Genomic DNA, 22,023 nt, shown 5'->3' on the forward strand with positions numbered 1-22,023 from the left:
TTTGGCACTGTGCATGCATACTGTTCAGGAAAACAAAGAAAACTTGTGATTGGTGCCTGCCTCAGAGAGCTTTTATTGTAAATTTAATTCCTGGGTCTGAGATGGAGTAAACTCATATTTCTGGTGGCCATTGTTTGTTGTTGTACCAGTGTGGTATTCCATCTCAAGCCCAGGAAGGATTTAAGTTGGGAAGGCCCCTACAGCTGAAAAGTACGCCAAAGTAGGATGCACAACACCAAAGCACATCCCACTTTGACTGGAATGGGCAACTACAGCCATTAGGGATGCACAGCACCAGAGTGCCTACTGTTAGGCTGTAGGTGCTCACCCTAGAGAGCTTATCATTTGATTTCACTTGGCATGCTTTGCCCAAATGGTCTTGCATGAGAGATCGTGCCAAAGTCAGGATGCCCAGTGCCAGTTTTGCATGCCAGGCCATTTTGGTCACACTCCTTCCAACTTACCTCCTTTTGTGTTAAAGCACTTTTTTCTCTCGGGCCGATACAGTAAAAACCGCGGGAGAGCCGAGGCGAGTGCCGGCTGTCCAGACACGTGCCCAGGCCACTCTCCTGGGAACGCGATCGAATATTTAAATGAGGGCCCGCGGTAAAAGGAGGCACTAGGGACACTAGTGCGTCCCTAGCGCCTCCTTTTTGACAGAAGCGGCGGCTGTCAGCGGGTTTGACAGCCGACGCTCAATTTTACCGGCAGCTGTTCTCGAACCTGCTGACAGCCACGGGTTCGGAAAACGGACGCCGGCTAAATTGAGCATCAGTCTTCCAACCCGCGGACCGCGGCAGATTTTAAAAAAAATTAAAAAATGTTTTTTTAATTTTGCGGCCTCCGATTTAATATTGCTATGATAGTAAGTCGGAGGGTGTACAGAAAAGCATTTTTTTCTGCTTTTCTGTACACTTTCCCTGTGCCGGCCGAAATTAACTTCTGCCTTTGGGCAGGCATTTTCTGAAAGTAAAATATGCGGTTTCACTGCACATTTTACTTTCTGTATTGCGCGGTAATAACTAATAGGCCCATCAACATGCATTTACATGTTGCGGGCGCTATTAGTTTCGGGGGGTTGGCGCATCGAAAATGCGCGGCCAAATCGTGGCTAAAGGTGCGCTCGGCCGAGCACACCATGCTGAATGGGCCCGTCTGTTAGTGCAGATTTTTCAGGTTCACATTTCAGCGCATTTTTTTTCATTTAGCACCTTTTTCTTTTTTTTACACTCCTGCTAGATTTGTATTCTTTTAGCTTACTGCATCCCATGAAGATCCATGGTTTTAATGTCCACATTAAGTAAAACCCGTGCTAAAATGTTACTGAATTTAATGTGGGTTTTATGTCAGCCCCTAACAAAATTAGTGTGTGGGGATATACACACACAGGATCTTTAGTTGTGGTAAAGTGAAATGAAGGTAGAGCCAGTGTTCAAGTTAACTCTTCAGTATAGAACAGGAAGATGGACCTTGTGGTCTTTATCTGCCTTTATATTCTATATTTCTGTCTTCATTTTTTTGTAGTCTTGTGGAATTTTTCCTGCTGTCTGTTTACAAACTACTGTTATAAGTGAGTGAGACAAATGATGGCTTTTTAGCATTGAGATGATTATCTGCAAGCTCCTGGTATATTCACTGTTAACTCAGGAGGGCTTTATATGCCTGTGGAATGGCCATTTTTGAATTATAAAATCAATCCTGTTAATTTTTTTTTAAATATTAGAAATTATTTCTAATATGTTTTGCTTTGTGGCCAACATTTTTGTCAGTATTGACTAAAAACCTTTATCTTATATTTAACTATTCTGTTATGGGCTATTAACTTTTTATTGTACCAGTATCTGATTTAGCTGAAGAATATTGTAAATAGGCTTTCAAGTTCACATAGCTTAATTTCTTTTCATTCACTACTATCACTTAATTGCTATCTGATTAACTTGATTTCTTCTGCTGTCTCCGAATATATTGGATTTTGCCTGCAGAAACACTTGAGTAAACCAAAATTACAATTGTCTTTCATTTCCTTCAGTGCAATGCGTGTACTTCTGTCGAAGCTTCCGAGGCCGTGGATTGTGGATGAGAAAAAAGATGATGGTTATACTGCATTACATCTGGCAGCGCTCAATAATCATGTGGAAGTGGCTGAACTACTAGTGCATCAGGTAAGCATTAGCTTTGGTGATAGCATTTTGCCCTACATGTGTGGCTGAAATACAGAGTGTAAACTAGTTTGTACAAGACCACATTGTGCCTTAACGTCCTTTTTCATATATGTATCTACTTTTCAGAATAGGAGAAACTAGTGCTAACACTGTTAAAAAGAAATCATTCTGTGAAATGTTTGGCATTTGATTCCTCTTGTTCTTTTGGGCATTTAGCTCATTTGGAACTAGCTTCTGCTTAGCTATTATGAGATTTAATTACCTGGGTTTACTCCCAAATTTGATCCTCTACCCTCCCATATCCTTTGCAACAATATTTATTGTCCAGATGCCATAGACTTTGAGTTTTCTCTGGAGTCCAGTATGGGTGCACCTTGACTTTGGCCACTAGGTATCAAACGCTAAACGCCTTCTGGCTTAGGTTTTGCACCCATATCTGCAGCAGGCCAGCCTGCTAAGGAAGTTGTAAGAATGTCTTTATTTCATACTGAGTTCACAAGCTCTGCTGTCTTCATATCTAATTAAGATATCTATACATGGTGAATATTTGTATATAAAAAGTGTTTTGAAGAATGTACCTATGTAAAATTTTATTCATGTAGAGGTGGAACAGGAGTAGAGGCAGTTACTGTTGTATAATGCTAATGGTGGTCTTAAAATGGGCAAAAATTAGGTAGATACAGGACTGGAATGTCAGTATTTTTAATTTTTGGTTTCTCCAAAGTATTAAGTTCTATTTAGTTTAGGGAAGGTATTGATTAGAAATATGCAGAGCAACATTTTTTATTTGGTTCATTTATTCATTTCATACATCATCTCCATTTGTTTCATTAGTTTCAAACAAACTTTTTTTTCATTTCACTTGGTTTTTTTTGTTTCCTATTAGTCAATGAGGGAAGCAATGCAGCCTATTTCAAGCTTCAAATTGGAGTTTTCTAATCAATTCTAATGAAATTTGAGTAAACATTAGAAGGGGAAGGAGAACTTCAAGAAACCAAGACTGGCAAAAGTGGCACCAAAAGTGGCATGGATAGTCTAAGACAGCGCTTCTCAACTGGTGTGTCGCGACACACCAGTGTGTTGCCAGACACCGGCAGGTGTGTCACGTCTCCCGGTGTCCCACTGCCCCGTTGTACTTTCCTTCTCCCTTTTTCCAGTCCCACGGGCCATTTGGAAGCCTCCTCCCTTCTACCTGCCAGTGGGAGTGGGAAGAAGGGAGGAAGCCTTTGATTGGCCGGTGAAGCAGGCATCACATAGCCCGGGGGTGGGGTGAGAAGAATGGCAGTGTCGAACCCCGACGAAGCAAGGCCGCCATGGGAGCCCATCCCCGTGGCGGTGAAGAGGAAAACCTGACCCCGACCAAGCAAGGCTGCCCTGGGAGCCCATTCCCATGGCGGCGAAGAGGAAACACTACCCTGACCATGCAAGGCCGCCCTGGGAGCCCATTCTCATGACGGCGAAGAGGAAATCCGACACCAACCGAGGCCACCACAGAAGGCCCGCTGGAGTAAAGCCACGGCGGAACTGGAGCCCATCCCTGCAGTGAAGGAAGAAGTTGTTTTTGGTGAGAGTTTGTGGGTGTGAATGAGTGCCTGGGTGAGAGCTTGTGTGTCTGTGTGTGAATGGGTGCCTGGGTGAGAGCTTGTGTCTGGGGGTGTGAGAGCTAGTGGGTGAGAGTTGGTGTGAATGGGTGTGAGAGCACTTGTGTGTGATTGAGAGCTTGTGTATAAGAGAACATAAGTGTGATTGAGAGAGAGACTGGTCAGAGAGGTGAACTGTTTGTGTGAGAGACAGACTGGTCAGGAAGATGACTGGTGAGAGAGAGACAGAGACTGGTCATGGGGTCTAATTGGGGGTGTGTGTGTTTGTGACTGGTTGTGGGCGCTAAGGAAGAGGACTGTGGACAGAGCTTCAGCAGCCCTTGCTGCTTCTGGTGAGTGCTTTTGGCCTGGAAGGGAAAGGAGTAGGAGAGTTGCTGGAGAGGGTAAGTAAAGGTGGCTTTTAAAATTTATTTTTCTTGATTGACTGCTATTTTAATTATTGGGTATTATGCGATGTCTGCTGTTTTGAAATATTTTATTGATATTTGGACATGTTTTAATAATTTTTATGGGTTTTTAATTGTTGAATATTATTCTGTTCAGCAGCTGTTTTGTAACATTTTTAGTATAGCTTTACAATTATTTCTGTGTGGGGCTCTATAGCAGCTTGGCTTATTCTGTTTTCCCAATAGGAAATGTATTAGTGTTTAGGGCCTGGTTTAATAGTTGTATTTCTTAGATATGGTTGTTACTGTTTGAGTGTGTTCCATAATACAGGTGTAACTTTGTGCGGGTTAGTTTGTGTGCATTATTGCAAATCCCGAGAGTCTGTTAGGTGCTATATTTTTCACAGGACAATCAAGATGGTAGTCCTCACATGTGGGTGACATCATCAGGATGGAGCCCAATAATGGAAAACTTCTGTCAAAGTTTCTAGAACTTGGCACCACTGAGCATGCCCAGCATGGTATCAACCCTGCATCCAGCAGGGGTCCCCCTTCAGTCTCTCTTTTTTCCGCGCAGCAGTAGCCTCGCAGATTCTGGAGCTCTGTGCGTTTACTTCACAAATTTTCCTCACGGAACTTTAGCTTCAAAATTATATATGTTTTCCCTATCCTGGGGTCCCCCATTGACCACCGACCACAGTCGATGCCGGTAAGTTGTTTCCATCGTTTTTTCGGTCGGTTCCTGGAGATTTCCTCTCACGGTATTCGGTCATCGACCGCGTGACCGTTTTTTCTTTTAAAAATCATGGCCACCGGGTCCGCAAGTTTCCCGAGTGCCAAAGAACTGTGTCCATCACAGACCCGCACGATGTGTGTGTTCTGTCTCTTGGACCCGTTCATGACGTGCAACAGTATACAAGCTGTTCACAAATGACTCCAAAAGGCCACAGGGCCCGTTTGGAGAAAATGGAACTTCTTTTTAAGTCTCTCCATCAACTTCTACTAAATCGACCTTGAGCCAAAACCCTCTATCTTAGAAGACTCTGTCGCCACCGAAGACTAAATGGCAAAAATCCACCGGTAATGTCCCTTCACCTGCCTCTTCTCGGTCCAAAGCATCGACATCGACATCTTCATCTTCGATGCCAGACAAACAACACACTGATCGTTGGGAGAAATATCGACACTGTCGTCGAAGTGTTTCCTCCGATGTAGGAATTGGAAAGCCATAGACATCGGTGACGGAGCCACCGAGCAAAAAGCCCCAAGGAGACTAGGCCCCATACCCGTCTGGACTCTGGGCACTGAGGCGTTTCCCACCGGTATCTGTGCTGGGATCCGGAACATCACCGCCACCGGTGGAGCCTCCAGCTACGCCTTCTGAGCCTCCATCCCCAATAGCCTTGCCCCCCCATGCTGGCTTCTCAGGCGGAATTGGACAGGATTGTCAAAGAGGTGGTGCTTCAGGCTTTAAGATCTTTCCAGTCTCCACCGCCACCGGTTCCCATGTCGATGCCCGATTCCTCGTCTATGTTGGCTCCTCTTCTGGAAAAACTAGATTCATTAATCGGTGCTCTTCCCTCGGTTCCAGCCATGCCATCGGCTCCTGCGAAGCCACAGACACTAATGCCGATACCCTTATCCTCGGATGAGGAACCAGATTGGCCAATGCCAGAGCCAACACTGGGTCCATCGGGTTTCATACCATTGCATCGTCCTTCGAAAACACTGATGCCATCGATGCCTTCACCATCCTCTGTGTCTCCATCGATACCGCCTTGATTCCCATCGGTGCCACCTCCGGATCCGGCTGGATTTGCACCTTTACCTCAACCTCAAGGTCCTGGAGGCACCAGTGACCACCCTTACAATCCATGGGGAGTTGATACTACTGACTCTGATTCAGATGATCTTCCTTCATAACATTCACCCCTAGATGAACGTCGATGTTCCCCCACCGGAGGATTTGACATTTGCAAATTTTATTAAGGAAATGTCTGACACTATTCCTTTTTAATTTGCAAACAGAAGAGGATGCCAGGCTGCAATTTGTAGATGCATCCAAATAAGTCATGGCAGTTCCTGTTCATGAAGTACTACTGGACCTTCTAAACCGTAACTGGGAGCATCCTGACTCAATTCCTCCTGTAAATAGGAAAGCTAATGCTATCTATTTGATGAAATCAACTCCAGGTTTCCAAAAATCTCAACTACCTCACCAGTCAGTAGTTGTAGAGTCGGCCCAAAAGAAATCTAAAAAGTCCAGGCCTCATTCCTCAGCACCTCCAGGTAAGGAACAAAAGTCATTAGATGCCTTTGGACGAAGGGTCTTTCATGGCTCAGGGTTTATTGCATGCATTGCAGTATACCAGTTGTATATGACTCAGTACTCCAGAAATCTCTGGAAGAGAGTACAGGAGTATTCTGAATCTTTACCTGATGAATACCAGGAAGGACTAAACATTTTCCTAAAGGGTCTAGATGCTGGCAAGCATGAGATAAGAGCAGTTTGACATCTTTGACACCGCCTCCAGGGTCTCTGCAGCAGGTATCAGTGCACTGCGTTGGGCATGGCTTAAGTCCTCTGACTTGCGACAAGAGGTCCAGGATAGTCTTGCAGACCTCCCATGTACTGGCAACAACTTATTTGGAACTAAAGTCCAGGAAACAGTTGCACAGTTAAAAGACCACCACAACACCCTATGTCAGCTATCTGCTCTTCCTCAGGATTATCCATCTACGTCAGAGATCTTTTAGACGAGATCCTAGACGATTTGCATATAAACCAAGATGATATTACCCACCTCAATCTCGTCCTCGACAATCTAAACTTTCTCAGAGGTCAGACGTGTCAAACTAGGACACCTAAAACCCAACCAGCCCCCACAGACAGGCCTGGCTTCGGGTTTTTGACTCTCTTCTAGAGAGCAACAGCCAATCTCTTCATTCTATTGCCTCTCCAGTGGGAGGTCGTTTGTGCCTCTTCTCCCATCTCTGGCATACCATCACAACAGATCAGTGGGTGTTAACTGTAATAAGCCAAGGATGCCATCTAAACTTTCTCACCATACTGCCGACCGGGCTATCCCATCCACTCACAAACCCCAGCGTTCATTCCCCGCTCCTCGAAGCAGAACTCTTGACCCTTCTACAATCCAATGCTGTAGAACCAGTACCTTGACAGCATTGGGGTCAGGAGTTCTACTCTCGTTACTTCCTGGTTTCAAAAAAATCAGGAGGCATTCATCCTATCTTGGACTTACGTGCCTGAAATAAATATCTCTAAAAAGAAATGTTCAGAATGGTAACCTTGGGTACCATGTTCCCACTGATTCAAAGAACAGATTGGCTTTGCTCTCTGGATCCGCAGGAGGCTTACGCACACATCGCGATATATCCTTCTCATAGCAAATACCTCCGATTCACAGTAGGTCAACTCCATTTTCAATACCGTGTACTACCATTCGGGCTTGCATCAGCCCCAAGGGTTTTCACAAAATGCCTGTCAGTTGTAGCAGCCCATTTAAGGAAAAACAATGTCCACGTCTATCCGTACCTGGATGATTGGCTTATAAGGGCTCCGTCTCAAACGGGAGCTTTTCAGTCCCTATGTTACACAATCAATCTCCAATCACTGGGGTTCCTTATCAACTACCCCAAGTCACATCTGACTCCATCTCAAAAAATCTCATTCATAGGAGCAGATCTCGACACTATCCAGGCAAAAGCGTTCCTCCCATCTGGATGATTGGCTTATAAGGGCTCCGTCTCAAACGGGAGCTTTTCAGTCCCTATGTTACACAATCAATCTCCAATCACTGGGGTTCCTTATCAACTACCCCAAGTCACATCTGACTCCATCTCAAAAAATCTCATTCATAGGAGCAGATCTCGACACTATCCAGGCAAAAGCGTTCCTCCCACGGACCAGAGCACGCTCTTTATCCGTCCTAGCAAGATCATTACAGTCTCGCCAGACCATTATGGCACGTCATCTCTTGACTCTACTGGGTCACATGGCGTCCACAATTCACAGAACTCCATGGCTCGCTTAGCCATGAGAGTCTCACAATGGACTTTAAAATCCCAATGGTCCCAGTCAAATCAAGAGATGTCTCACATTGTCCACGTCACAAATCAGCTACGTCTCTCCCTGAATTGGTGGATACAGGAGTCCAGCCTCCTGGTAGGACTACCCTTCCAACCTCCACAATCCCAAATTATACTAACCACAGAATCATCTCCCCTCGGTTGGGGAGCTCATGTACGCAACCTCCAAACCCAGGGTTTTTGGACCAAGGCGGAGTCCAATCATCAGATCAATTTTCTGGAACTCTGAGCAATTCGATATGCCCTTTTCGCCTTTCAGGATTGTCTATCAAACAAAGTGGTCCTCATCCAAACGGACAATCAGGTTACAATGTGGTATCTAAACAAACAAGGGGGCACAGGCTCTTATCTACTGTGTCAGGAGACAGCACAGATCTGGGCCTGGGCTCTCTCACATTTCATACTATTGAGAGCAACCTATCTAGCAGGCACGGACAATGTGATGGCGGACAATCTCAACCGGACCTTTCATCCCCACGAATGGTCCCTGAATCCCACAGCAGCAGAACGCATATTTCACCAGTGGGGTCATCCGCACATAGACCTCTTTGCGTCAATACACAACCGTAAAGTAGGAAACTTTTTTATTCTCTACACTGCACCCACGAATCTCCCCCAGGGGATGCCTTCGGACACTCATGGTCAATAGGTCTCCTCTATGCTTACCCTCCACTTCCACTTATCAGCAAGACTCTCGTGAAGTTACGACAGGACAGGGGAACACTGATTCTCATAGCCTCTCACTGGCCACATCAGGTCTGGTTTCCCATCCTTTGCGACCTATCAGTCCAACCACCCATTTGCCTGGGCACGGACCCAATGCTAATAACACAGAACAATGGTCTATTACATCATCCCAACCTCCATTCACTGTGTCTGACAGCTTGGATGTTGAAAGGTTGACTGTGCAATCTTTAAACCTTTCAGACAATGTTTCACAAGTCCTCATAGCTTCACGAAAGCCTTCTACCAGAAGATTGTATCGTGCAAAATGGAAAAGATTTTCCTTGTGGTGCGATACAAAGCAAATAGACCCTTTTCCCTGTTCCATAGTCAAATTCCTAGTCTTCCTATGGCATCTTTCGGAATCTGGACTACAGACTTCCTCTATTCGTGTACACATTAGTGCTATTGCGGCTTATCACAAAGGTATCAGCAAAACCGTGATATCAGCATAACCACTCGTAGCTCGCTTCATGAGAGCTTTACTATACCTTAAACCTCCCCTACGTCCTCCAGTTCCTACTGGTAGATGTAGTGTACTTGGATTTTCAAAAGGCGTTTGACAAAGTTCCTCATGAGAGGCTTCTAGGAAAAGTAAAAAGTCATGGGATAGGTGGCAATGTCCTTTCGTGGATTGCAAACTGGCTAAAAGACAGGAAACAGAGAGTAGGATTAAATGGACAATTTTCTCAGTGGAAGGGAGTGGGCAGTGGAGTGCCTCAGGGATCTGTATTGGGACCCTTACTTTTCAATATATTTATAAATGATCTGGAAAGAAATACGACGAGTGAGATCAGATTTGCAGATGATACAAAATTGTTCAGAGTAGTTAAATCGCAAGCAGATTGTGATAAATTGCAGGAAGACCTTGTAAGACTGGAAAATTGGGCATCGGCAGATGAAATTTAATGTGGATAAGTGCAAGGTGATGCATATAGGGAAAAATAACCCATGCTATAGTTACACAATGTTAGGTTCCATATTAAGTGCTACAACCCAAGAAAGAGATCTAGGCGTCAAGGTGGATAAACCATTGAAATCATCGATTCAGTGTGCTGCGGCAGTCAAAAAAGCAAACAGAATGTTGGGAATTATTAGAAAGGGAATGGTGAATAAAACAGAAAATGTCATAATGCCTCTGTATCGCTCCATGGTGAGACCGCACCTTGAATACTGTGTACAATTCTGGTCGCCGCATCTCAAAAAAGATATAATTGCGATGGAGAAGGTACAGAGAAGGGCTACCAAAATGATAAGGGGAATGGAACAGCTCCCCTATGAGGAAAGACTAAGGAGGTTAGGACTTTTCAGCTTGGAGAAGAGAAGGCTGAGGGGGGATATGATAGAGGTGTTTAAAATCATGAGAGGTCTAGAACGGGTAGATGTGAATCGGTTATTTACTCTTTCGGATAATAGAAAGACTAGGGGGCACTCCATGAAGTTAGCATGTGGCACATTTAAAACTAATCGGAGAAAGTTCTTTTAAATTCCTACCAAAAGTAATTTGAGTTTCATTTAAATCAATGTATAACTCTTCCAACCTTTTTTCCCAGACCTCACTCACATCCGGATGAGCGAGCTCTCCACTCCTTGGACTGCAAATACGCTCTTGCTTTTTACTTAGATCGTACTGCAGCCCACAGATCGTCCACCCATCTATTTGTCTCTTTTGGTAAAACCAAATTGGGTAATCCAGTAGGCAAACAGAACATTTCAATCTGGCTAGCAGATTGCAATTCTTTTTGCTATCATCAAGCAGGTCTTCCTCTGCAGGACCGTGTTAAAGCACACTCTTTAAGAGCAATGGCAACATCCGTGGCACACCTCCGCTCCGTTCCTCTTGCTGACATCTGTAGAGCTGCTACATGGAGCTCCCTCCATACCTTTGCAGCTCATTATTGTCTTGACAAAGCTGGCAGACAGGATTCCAGCTTCAGCCAATCGGTCCTACGTAACCTGTTTCCCATATAATAACCCAACTCCTTCCAGCAACCCAGAGAGATGATCAGGCTGCCCAACTCACCAAAATTACCTCAGTTGTGCCTGTTGCACGTCGTTAGGTATTTTGGCTATTTGATATTCGGGCATCCTGTAGCTTGCTAATCACCCACATGTGAGGACTATCATCCTGCTTGTCCTGTGAGAAAGCAGAGTTGCTTACCTGTAACAAGTGTTCTGATTGGACAGCAGGATGTTAGTCCTCACGAAACCCGCCCGCCACCCCGCAGAGTTGGGTTCGTTGCAATTTATTATTTTATTTTTCGCTCATACTTTACTACAAACGAGACTGAAGGGGGGCCCCATCTGGATGCAGGGTTGATACCATGCTGGGCATGCTCAGTGGTGCCAGTCAAAGTTCTAGGAATTTTGACAGAAGTTTCCGTGATTGGGCTCCATCCTGATGATGTCACCCACATGTGAGGACTGCCATCCTGCTGTCCTGTGAGAACACCTGTTACAGGTAAGCAAATCTGCTTTCTCTTTCCATTTCTCCAGGTTCGCACTGCATGCAGAGTAGTTTTTTTTGTTTTCCATTCCAGTTTCTGTCTCCATATTTATAATTTGTGGTTTTTCTGTACTTGGTGAAGGTTAGTTCTGGGTGTGTGACCGAGGTGAGGTATCTTACTAGCATGTAGGCATTTGTTTCAATCTTATTTTTGTTGTGTTTTCTCAATAGGATATGCATTAGCGGTAAATTACTGTCTTTTCATAAGGAAGGCTATTGTGCCTGGTAGTAAAGGGTGTTTGTTGTGCTTTTACTGAGATGTCATCAGAACCAGAATATCTTTTTTGTATGGCGAGTTATACAGGGTAATGCCCTAGATCTGCTCTGCACTCATTGCTGGGGGTTGAGGGGATTCCTGTGGATGCAGAGTGCATGTTTACATTTAGCCCCGTGATGGTCACATGTTCAGTGTGTCACGCATGTGAGAACCATCTGTCAGGTGTGTCCCAGACAAAAAAAGGTTGAGAACCACTGGTCTAAGGCACTGTAAATGTGCAAAAGGTACCAGCAGTGGCAGTAGTTCTCTAAGGCACCATCAGAGGAGCAAAGCAGCAGCAGGAATGTCAAGAACACCAAGGCTTCAAAATAGGGCACTGATAACTGGCATATACCCACAAAGATAACACAGAAGGGGGCAGAGTTGCACCAAGAGTGGCATGAACATCCTAAGGCTCCATGAAGGGGGAATAAAACAACAAAGGTGACAGAGATAAAAACCCAGGCACTGATAAAGGGACAAAGCAGTATTAAGAGTAGCATGAAGACTTCAAGACACCATGAAAAGTGCAAAACAGCCAGCCACCCACAGTGTCAAGAACTCCCCAAGGAATATGGCAACAAGTTAGTGGAAGCAAGATCCCCAAATTGTATTTGGATATGGCAGCCAGACCAATTGGCAGCAAGACCTTCAAAGTGGTTCATCAGGAGAATGGTAGCATCACCCCCAGTGTGGTACATCAGGGATACGGCAGCTAGGCAGAGTGACTTGACTGCAAGACTCCCAAAGAGTAGGAAAGTGCAGGAGGGGAGGGTCTGGAGGCTAAATTTAGGCTGTTAGGTAGGAACTTGAAAAGCAGCAACTCCAGGGTTGCATTGTCAGAAATGCTTCTTGTTCTACATGCCTGACCCCACAGGTAGGCTGAGCTCCCGAATCTTAATGCGTGAAGAAGAAAATAGTGCAGGGAAGAGGGTTTGTGAGGAACTGGGAAACATTCTGGGGGAGGGTATTCTGATGGAATGGGTTCCACCTTACCCAAAATGGAGCAAGTTTGCTAGCACAAACTTTTTTAAAAAGAGGAATAGAGTAGTTTTTAAACTAAAACATGGGGAAAGCAGACAGTTCAGGATTGCACGGTTTCAAAGAATATTGGCAAATCAAATAAGCTAGAAGGTCCTGATAGAAAGGTGTATGTAAATGCTGAAAAAATCCAGATGTATTTAAATTCAGAGCATGTAGTTAAAAATGAAGCAGGTTGTGGGTACATATAAAAATAGAATTAAAAATAAAACTACTTTAAAATGTCTGTATGTGAATGCTCGAAGTCTGAAAAAGACTGTAGAGTTAAAATGTATAGTGCTAGAGGAAGCATCTGAGAGACTTGGTGGAAGGAGGATAGCCAATGGGACATTATAATACCAGGATACACATTATATCAACATGATAGAGCAGATAAAATTGGTAGAGGGGTGGCACTATGTTAAGGATGGCATAGAGTCAAACAGGTTAAAAGTTTTGCGGGAAACAAACTGCACTCTGGTATTTTTATGGATAGAAAGTCCAGAGGGTAACAGAAGACTATAATAGTGGGGATAATCTACAGACCACCTGGCCAGGTTGAGGAAACAGATTCCAAATGCTAACAGATATTAGACTGGCTAGTAAACAACAATAGGAGATTTCAGTTTTCCGAAAATTGATTGGATAAATGTCACATCAGGACATGAAAGAGCGAAAGTTCCTATATGCCATCCATGACTGATTCATGCAGCTGTTGGGTATGGAACTGATGAGAGGGGGAACTATATTAGATATATTTCTCTGTGGAATGCAGGACCTGGTACAAGTGAACCCTCTTGGTAACAGTGATCATAATGAAATAAAATTTGACATAATCATTGGAGGGGGTATTCTAAGAAAAATGACTGCGTAGGAATTAAACTATAAGATAGGAGATTGATAAAATGAGAACATTTGTTAGGAAAAAAACTTGAAAGGCACAATTCACAAGGTTAAAAACTTCATTGAGGCATGGAGACTGTTTAAAATTACCAGACATGATGCCAGACAAAATGTATTCTGTCCATTAAAAAAAAGTCAAAAGAAAACCGAACGACTGCCGGCATAGTTTAATAGTGAGGTGAAAGAGACAAAACCGAAAGGGCATCATTCAAAAAATGGAAAGGAGACCCAAATGAGGAAAACAGGGAAGAGCATAAACATTGGCAAGTTAGATGTAAAAAAAAAAACCTTAAGCAGGCTAGGCGAGAATTTGAAAAGAAGCTTGCTATAGAGGTAAAAACAAGCAACAAAAATGTTTTTAAGTACATTTGAAGTAAAAAGCCTATGAGGGGGAGTCAGTTGGGCCATTAGATGACAGAAGGATAAAAGGGGTAGTTAGGGAAGTACAAGGGAATAGCAGTTAAACCAAATGAATTGCCTCTGTCTTGATTGAGGAGAATGTCTGGATCATACCAACTCTGGAAACATTTTTTGATGGTGGTAATTGAGCAACTAGATGGAATCACTGAAACTGGAGGATATAGTAACTCAGATTGACAGACTAAAGAATAACAAATCATTGCAACTGGATAATATTCACCTGAGTTCTGAAGAAACTTAAAAATGAAATTGCCAATCTGTTTCTAGTTATTTGCAACCTATCATTTAAAATAGCCACAGTACCGGAAGACTGGAGGGTGGCCAATGGTGATGCCAGTTTTTAAAAAGGTCTCCAAAATTACTGACCACATAAATAGACATGGTTTAATGGGGGAGAATCAACATGAGTTTTGCAAAGGAAACTTTTTTTTTTTTTTTTTTTTACCAATTTACTAGATTTTTTGAGGGTGCAAATAAACATGCGGACAAAGGTGAACCGGTTGATATAGTGTATTTGTATTTTCAGAAGTCATTTGATGGAAGTCCCTCATGAGACAACTCAGGGAATTGGGAGGTCATGGGATCAGATTAGTGACCTATTGTGGATCGAAACTAGGTTAAAGATAGGAAACAAAGGGTAGGACTAAATGGTCAGTTTTCCAAATGGAGAAAGATTATTAGTAGAGAGCCTCAAGGATCTGTATTGAGAACTGTGCTACTTAGCATATTCATAAATCTGGAGAAAGGAACGCTGATTGAGGTGACCAGATTTGCAGATGACACAAAATTGTTTTGAGTTCATAAAATGGCTGCAGATTGTGAAGAACTGCAGAAGGACCTTGTGAGATTAGGAGACTGGACTTCTAAATGGCAGAAGCAATTTAGTGTAGACAAGTAGGGAAAAATAATACCAAGTACAAGTTTACAATGCTGTGCTCTGTGCTGAGTCACCACCCTGGAAATGTCCTTGTGAACAGTACCTTGAAATCTTTGGCTCAGTGTGTGGTGGTTGTCAAAAAGGCAAATAGAATGTTAGGAATTTTTTGGAAAGGAATAGAGAAGAAAACTGAAAATATCATAATGCCTTTGTATAGATCTTTGTATAGATCCGTGGTGTGACTACACCTTGAATATTGTGTGCAGTTCTGGTTGTCCCATCTCAAGAAAGACATAGCAGACATAGATAAAGTACAGAGAAGGGCGATAACAATGATAAAGGGGATGGAAAAACTCCCATATGGAGAGAGGCTAAACAGATTAGGGTCCTTTAGCTTGGAAAAGAGATGACTGAGAGGGAATATGATTGAAATGTATAAAATCATGAGTGGGGTGGAATGGATAAATAGGGGACTGGAAGATGAGAATCCCTTTCACCCATGGATCACATAATAAAGCAACATGTATGTGTTTTATGTGAGAGGTTTCAGGCTCTTGCACCTGCTGTTGTAAAGAATCCACAAACTACAACACTTCTACTTCCATTCCCTCTTTCTCATGGAAGGCCTCTAACTTTTCCTCCAGAATATTTACTACCCAGGGTGGCACATCTGGAACTCAGATCCTCCATGGTTTCCTTAAAGGCTTCAGGATTAACCTCTACTGCATCATACAAGTGAAATACCAGCGGCTGCTAACATCTTGAATCAGATGCTTTTGAGGCATCCCAAATTCTTCCTACTTCTCATGGATAAATTGCCTTGCCTTCACGCTTCTTGCATTTCTCCTGTACCTCTTTATCAGGTCCAACAGGAATAGATTCCCTTGGGCCCTAGCCAAAGGGCTTAACTTATTATAATTGGAGCAAATGTGCAAAGCAACAGATACCCTGAAGGCCTCCATCTTCTGTTGCCTTTACCAGTTTGCAGCACAGTCTGTCACAGATAAACCTGCCTGAATATTCCTGCCTCTCTGGTCTAGCTGCCAACCCTCCAGCATCTTTTGTATGGCTGATAAAACATTGTGCAAAGTATTAGGGCTATACATGAACTGAGTATGCAGTAAAGCCAACCTGCACCCTGATATTCCATCACCACTAGAGCTGTTGCCAGCCTGTGCTTCAGCCAGGGCCCACCCGTATGCCATCAGGGAGAGGTAAGCATGCATAGCGTTCATGCTGGTTCAGATATCGCTGGTGAATTGCACAGTACTCCCTCTCCATTAAGCCATCTGCACCTGCATGTGACTACAGCTACAGGGTGGGGATGACCATCCTTCTAAATGTAGTCCTAGAGGGGACTTTGTAATTGAGGGCTAACACAGGCAGAAGATGCTTAACACCCACATCCACTACCTGCAGGGGGAAATCATTTCTCTGATGCTCCTCCTTTAGATGCTGCCTGCTTCTTGCCCCGAGACAGTACTATAGAATACCACCCCATTTCCTCTATGGTGGGTTGCCGGTTTGAATGCATGGCTGGAGATTGCTGGCCTGCCACTTGAATGCTGGAAGGGCCTGTGGGATCAGTTTGGGGAAAATTCTATTTTTCAACACCTTTCTTCTCTCTCTTACTTTGAATTGCAGAAGGGGTCCCCAGGCTACTACTGCCACCATCCCCTGATGCTAGTGGGTTCTGCGACTGCAGATGATGCTGCATACCAGTGTTTGTGACATGACCCACTTGCTTTCTTTGACTTCATATCTTGCTGCGTAAATGTACTGAGCTAAATACAGGTGCTCCCTCACTTTAAAGAAGAATATCTTTTGCGATCTTTTCTGTACATCCTTGGGGTCTGATTCTAGCACTGGAGTTGAGGTAGAGGGTGGACACTAAGGAAAGATGCCAGGGGCATCACTCATGCACTGATTCTGTGTTTTCTACTCTTGCTTGGGACTAGTCTCATCACCCTCAGTCTCATCTTTCTCCCCCATCATTGAGTTGGAGGCTAAGAATTTTTCTTCAGTTACCAGCTCTTCAAGTTCTGATTCAGAGAATTCCAGACAAGATTCAGAATCAGGTTTTGTTGGTTTTTTTTTTTTAAATTTAGATTTTATACTCCACTTTTCACACTTTTTTCAGCACTTCAAAGTGGATTACATTCAGGTACTCTATCCCCAGAGATCTTACAATCTAAGTTTGTACCTGAGGCAGTGGAGGGTAAAGTGACTGATGCCAAATCTTCACCAAGGTGTACTGTGCTGTTCGTATGTTTCACTCTTCATGAGAAACTGGCCCCTAAACCACCACCAACACCTCACCTCGACCTATCAGGTGGCCCTCCTATAGAGATATAAATAAGTACAGACAGTGAGGCCTTCCCAGAGGCTCTCCCTTTCTCCTTCCACTCCCTCTCTCCTCCACTCCCTCTCCAAGCCCAGAAATGGCCAAAATGTAATTCCAAAAATTTATTGCAAACTGTGTTATGGCCATTTCGGACATATCGCACAGCTTAATGCCAGAGAAAAAGCTGTAGTTATTTCTGGCATAAAAGCCGTGCGATAGCATGCGTTATGCTATCACACTGTGCAATATGGCCCCTAATTTAACTTAAACTCATCCAAACTCCTCCCCCGATCCTGCCACTTCAAAAATTTGCATTTCCACCATGCGCTACTATACTTTTCGCATGCTTTATGGCGCTAACGCATGCGATAATGCATTTCGATAAATGATCCCATTAGTGAGCTCTCTGGGGACAGAAAATTACCTACAGTACGTGAATGTAGCTTGCCTTGAGCGACGAATGAAAAGACATGAGCTAGTGAATAAATATGACTTTGAGGTTAAGGATCTAGGGGACCAGGTATACTAAAGGATTTCCTCTATATTGTGTCTTTGGGAAACATGCTTAGTGCATCTGCCCCTGGGAATGCTTGGATATTTATAGTGAAGAGGAAGAAAATTGCAGTCATAAAAAGGAGTCCTCTTAGTTTTAATAAGTACTTTCATTTGTTCCTTGTTTAATTCTTCTTATGTGTTATAACAATGGATATGTATTTTATACTTCGCAGGGCAATGCTAACCTGGACATCCAGAATGTAAACCAACAAACTGCACTGCACCTGGCAGTTGAACGTCAGCACACACAAATAGTCAGGGTAAGAGATTGCCTATCAATAATTAAAGAAAAAAATAACTTAAGTATGTAATTTTTTCCTCCTGAGTAGGATTTTTTAAATTCATTTTATTTAAAAAAAAAAAAAAAAAGTTTTTAGAATTTTTTTTTTGCTCAGCAGTTTTTCCTTTAACTAATTTGGACTTCCATTTCATTTGGAATCAGCCTCTGGTAAAGTTAGGGCACATAAGCCTTCATTTACAATTTATCCTGGGATTTTACCCACATTCACAACTACGTTCATAACTAGCCTACATTTTAACCTCCTCTTTCCATCTAGCCCTAACCATTATATAGCACCACTATCGGGACCTCTGTGATGGTGGAAAGGGCAACAAAATCTGGCCCTTGCTCGGAATTACCCATTCCCTATGGAATCACTGCAGGAGACTGGTGTTGGGATGTCAGGAAGAGTAGTAGTGATAGCCAGGGTTTTCTCTCTTGCCCCCCCTCCCCTCTAGCTTGATCCTAATTTATTGGGGAACACGACAATATGTGCCTCAGCTCATCCTCTCATGCTTTGACCTGCGTGGGACATCAATTCTGAGTGGTTCAAAGCTCAACAGTGGCCTCAGGAGGATAGGGAAGGATATAATTCTAGGTGATGTACTGTGGTAGGGGGGAGAGAGAGTGAGTGTGGGGATGGGGACAAAGAGTATGAATGAGAAGATAGGCAAGAGTGAGAGGATAGGCAGGGGCAAAAGAGTTAATGAGTGGATTAGGGAAAGGAGACTAAACAAGGGGATCCTGGGGGCAAGAGCAAATGATGGTATCAGAGGGAATGTGGTGAAAAGAGGGGAGGGGCAAGAAAGTGAATGAAGGTATCAGAGAAAATGCAGGGAGAGGAGGGATAGTAATTGAGGGTATGGAGAAGGCAGAGTGACCAAGGGAATCGTAGGTGCTATGGTTGAGGGGCAGAGAGAGTATGGGGATCAGAAAAGCAGTGGGAAGTGAGATAGCATTAGAGGGGTTGTGGGGTATGAATAAGCAGATTGGTGAGGTATGGGGAGGGAACAAGGGGATTAGAGGTGGGTGTGAGAAGGGATTGATGCTAAAAGTGAATCATCCCTTCCTATCCTGATCCTAGATCCTTTCTTTATTCTCTGTTTCCAAAGAGACAATTAAAGCAGAGATAATTAAAGCAGAGATAATTATCCCTATCTCTATCCCTATCTCTATCTCCTCCTGCTCCTCCTTTCTCTTCTGCATGAGAATTCTTCTCCATTTCTGAGATTTCCCTCCCTCTCCTCATTCCTCACATCTCCTCCTTTTCTCTATACTCCTCCTCCCTTCCCAGCATCATCCTTAAGATCCTTTCCCCTAAAAAAAAAAAATTTAATTAATTAATTGGGGACACATGCCAGAAAATTTTTTTTTTTTTTTTTATTTTATATTTATGCAATTTTTACAATAATTCAAGAACTTAAATCTTGTACAGAAAAAAGGATAACCGTACAATTATACAAACTGTATCAAAATACAATTTTTTCATAACTAAACCATATCCCACAAAAATTCTTTTTACGGTTCCTCTTGAGATCCACAAAAAGGAGGGGGAGGATCATCCAAACTCAAGGTAATTATAATTAACTAAGTAAATATTACCAGATAATACAGTGCTAGTACATTTTAAGGAGGACTTAGAGCCTCTTCATGAGGTGTTTCAGCTGTTACCAGGGACTTTCCAACTAGGAATTGGGTTAACTGGGGTGGATCAAAGAAAACATATGTATTTTGTGAGTGTTTTACCACGCACTTGCAAGGGTATTTTAGGAAATATCTTGCCCCAATTAACAAAACCTGCGGTCTCAGGAGTAGAAAAGCCTTTCTTCTCCTTTGTGTTTCACGAGAAAGATCAGGGAAGGCTCTGACCATAAGCCCCAAAAATCTTACATTTCTATGTTTAATACTTAATTTCAGAATCTTTTCCCTGTCTATCTCTGAGGAAAAAGTCACAATTAAGGTTGCAGGAACAGCCATCTCCGTATCTGATGTTTCTAGGAGTGCAGTTATATTCAAAGGTTGATCGATAATAGGTGCCATGTTTTCAACTTCTCCTTCTGGAGTTACTGCATCTTTTTTTAGCAAATAAAATATCTTTATAACCGATGGTACTTGGTCCTCTGGAATTTTCAGTATTTCCATCATATATTTATTTAAAACTTCCTTAGGTGATCTCATAGGTAATTGAGGAAAGTTTATGTATCTTAAATTCCGGCTCTTTGCATAATTTTCCAAATTTTCTATCTTTGAAACAATAATCTTATTGTCTCTCATCAACATTGATTGTGTTTGTTGAATTGTTTTTATCTCAGTTCGAATAGTTGCAGTTTGTTGGTCCCACTCCACATTTGCCTTTTCAAGCACTTCCAGTTTCTTTTCATGCCCTTTTATCTGTTCTGTTACCGGCACAAGTTGTTGTAAAACATTTGTTCTCATCTCATTTATGGCTTCCCACAAAGTCTCAAAAGAAAACACATGCGGTCTTACCAAAGATGGTATCTCTATTGCGGGAATAGTAGCAGTCACAGCTGTAACTTCTCCTCTCGTGGCGTCATTTTCCTCACCGACTTGCCCCTGCACTTCTATGGGGCTGGAAGCTGCCGCCGGGGCTTCTCCCGGCCTCGCTGGAGAAATTCCCTGCACACTTATAAAGCAAAATAATTTACAGTAATCTAAAATAAGGCAAATTTATGCAAATGTGCCACATAATTGCCATAGATTTACAAACTTTGCTGCAGAATTTCATAACTCTGGCTGCAGAATCTACCTTTGACCTGTTGCAAGAAACTGAGGTCTCTGATCCTTGTCAGCCAGGGTCCAAAGACTGCAGCAACCTGTGGAATGGGGTGTTTTTGTATAATGAGTCTGGTTACTAGGTATCGCTATTAAGGACATAAGAACATGCCATATTGGGTCAGACCAAAGGTCCATCAAGCCCAGCATCCTGTTTCCAACAGTGGCCAATCCAGGCCATAAGAACCTGGCAAGTACTCAAAAACTAAGTCTATGCCATGTTACCATTGCTAGTAATAGCAGTCGCTATTTTCTAAGTCAGTTCAATTAATAGCAGGTAATGGACTTCTCCTTCAAGAACTTATCCAATCCTTTTTTAAACACAGCTATACTAACTGCACTAACCACATCCTCTTGCAACAAATTCCAGAGTTTAATTGTGCTTTGAGTGAAAAAGAACTTTCTCCGATTAGTTTTAAATGTGCCACACACTAACTTCATGGAGTGCCCCCTAGTCTTTCTATTATCTGATATTGTACAGTAACTGAGAGACAGTCTATCTCCAAAACATCCTCAACCCCAGCCAACCTCAGAAGTGTCAAATTAAATTGCATATTGATCCTTTAGATTTAAATGTAAAATGACTCGCTATATTAAAATGTGTTTTGAAATAGTAATAAACAGAAGATCAAACCTTGGTCCAAGGGCCAGTTTTAGAGATACTAAATGTAGTCCACATGCGAGAGTCAAAAATATTTCCAGTACTTTTAAGAAAACAAGAAAAAGACAACATGGTCACGGAATAATTCTTTGAAAAGTTAGAAACAAGAAAGTACTTTTATATGTTTTGTTACAGATTTATAACTGTATTTGATACCAATGTGTAATCTGTAGTTTGTATCTGTTAGAATTCCTTGTAGCAGTGATTTTATGGTTTTGTCTCCCCCTAGTGGTCAAAGAAAGAACACATCCTCAAATATTTGTTTAATCCAGAATTAATGCCAGTTTAACAGGGATAGTTTTTCAGTTACATTTATACCTGTTTTCTGAAGAAAACCTAAAGTGAGCCAAATCTGATGGGTCAAGGGACTTTGTGAAGCCTGGAGATTCTTCTAGAGCTTTCTTAGCTTTTGCAGATGCTTGGTGA

The 22,023-nt window shown here is 42.8% G+C and overlaps 1 protein-coding gene across 2 annotated transcripts in view; it reads left to right on the forward strand.

Moving 5' to 3' along the window:
* MIB1 (mindbomb E3 ubiquitin protein ligase 1) overlaps positions 1-22,023 on the forward strand; it is a 331,151-nt gene that overhangs the window by 218,189 nt on the left and 90,939 nt on the right. For both annotated transcript variants that reach the window (XM_029591112.1, XM_029591111.1), the window contains exons 13-14: positions 2,030-2,162; positions 18,037-18,123. In XM_029591112.1, the coding sequence (XP_029446972.1) occupies positions 2,030-2,162; positions 18,037-18,123 (220 nt within the window). The remainder of the gene's footprint in view (positions 1-2,029; positions 2,163-18,036; positions 18,124-22,023) is intronic.

Source organism: Rhinatrema bivittatum, chromosome 2, assembly GCF_901001135.1.
Source record: "Rhinatrema bivittatum chromosome 2, aRhiBiv1.1, whole genome shotgun sequence".
Lineage (NCBI taxonomy): Eukaryota > Metazoa > Chordata > Amphibia > Gymnophiona > Rhinatrematidae > Rhinatrema > Rhinatrema bivittatum.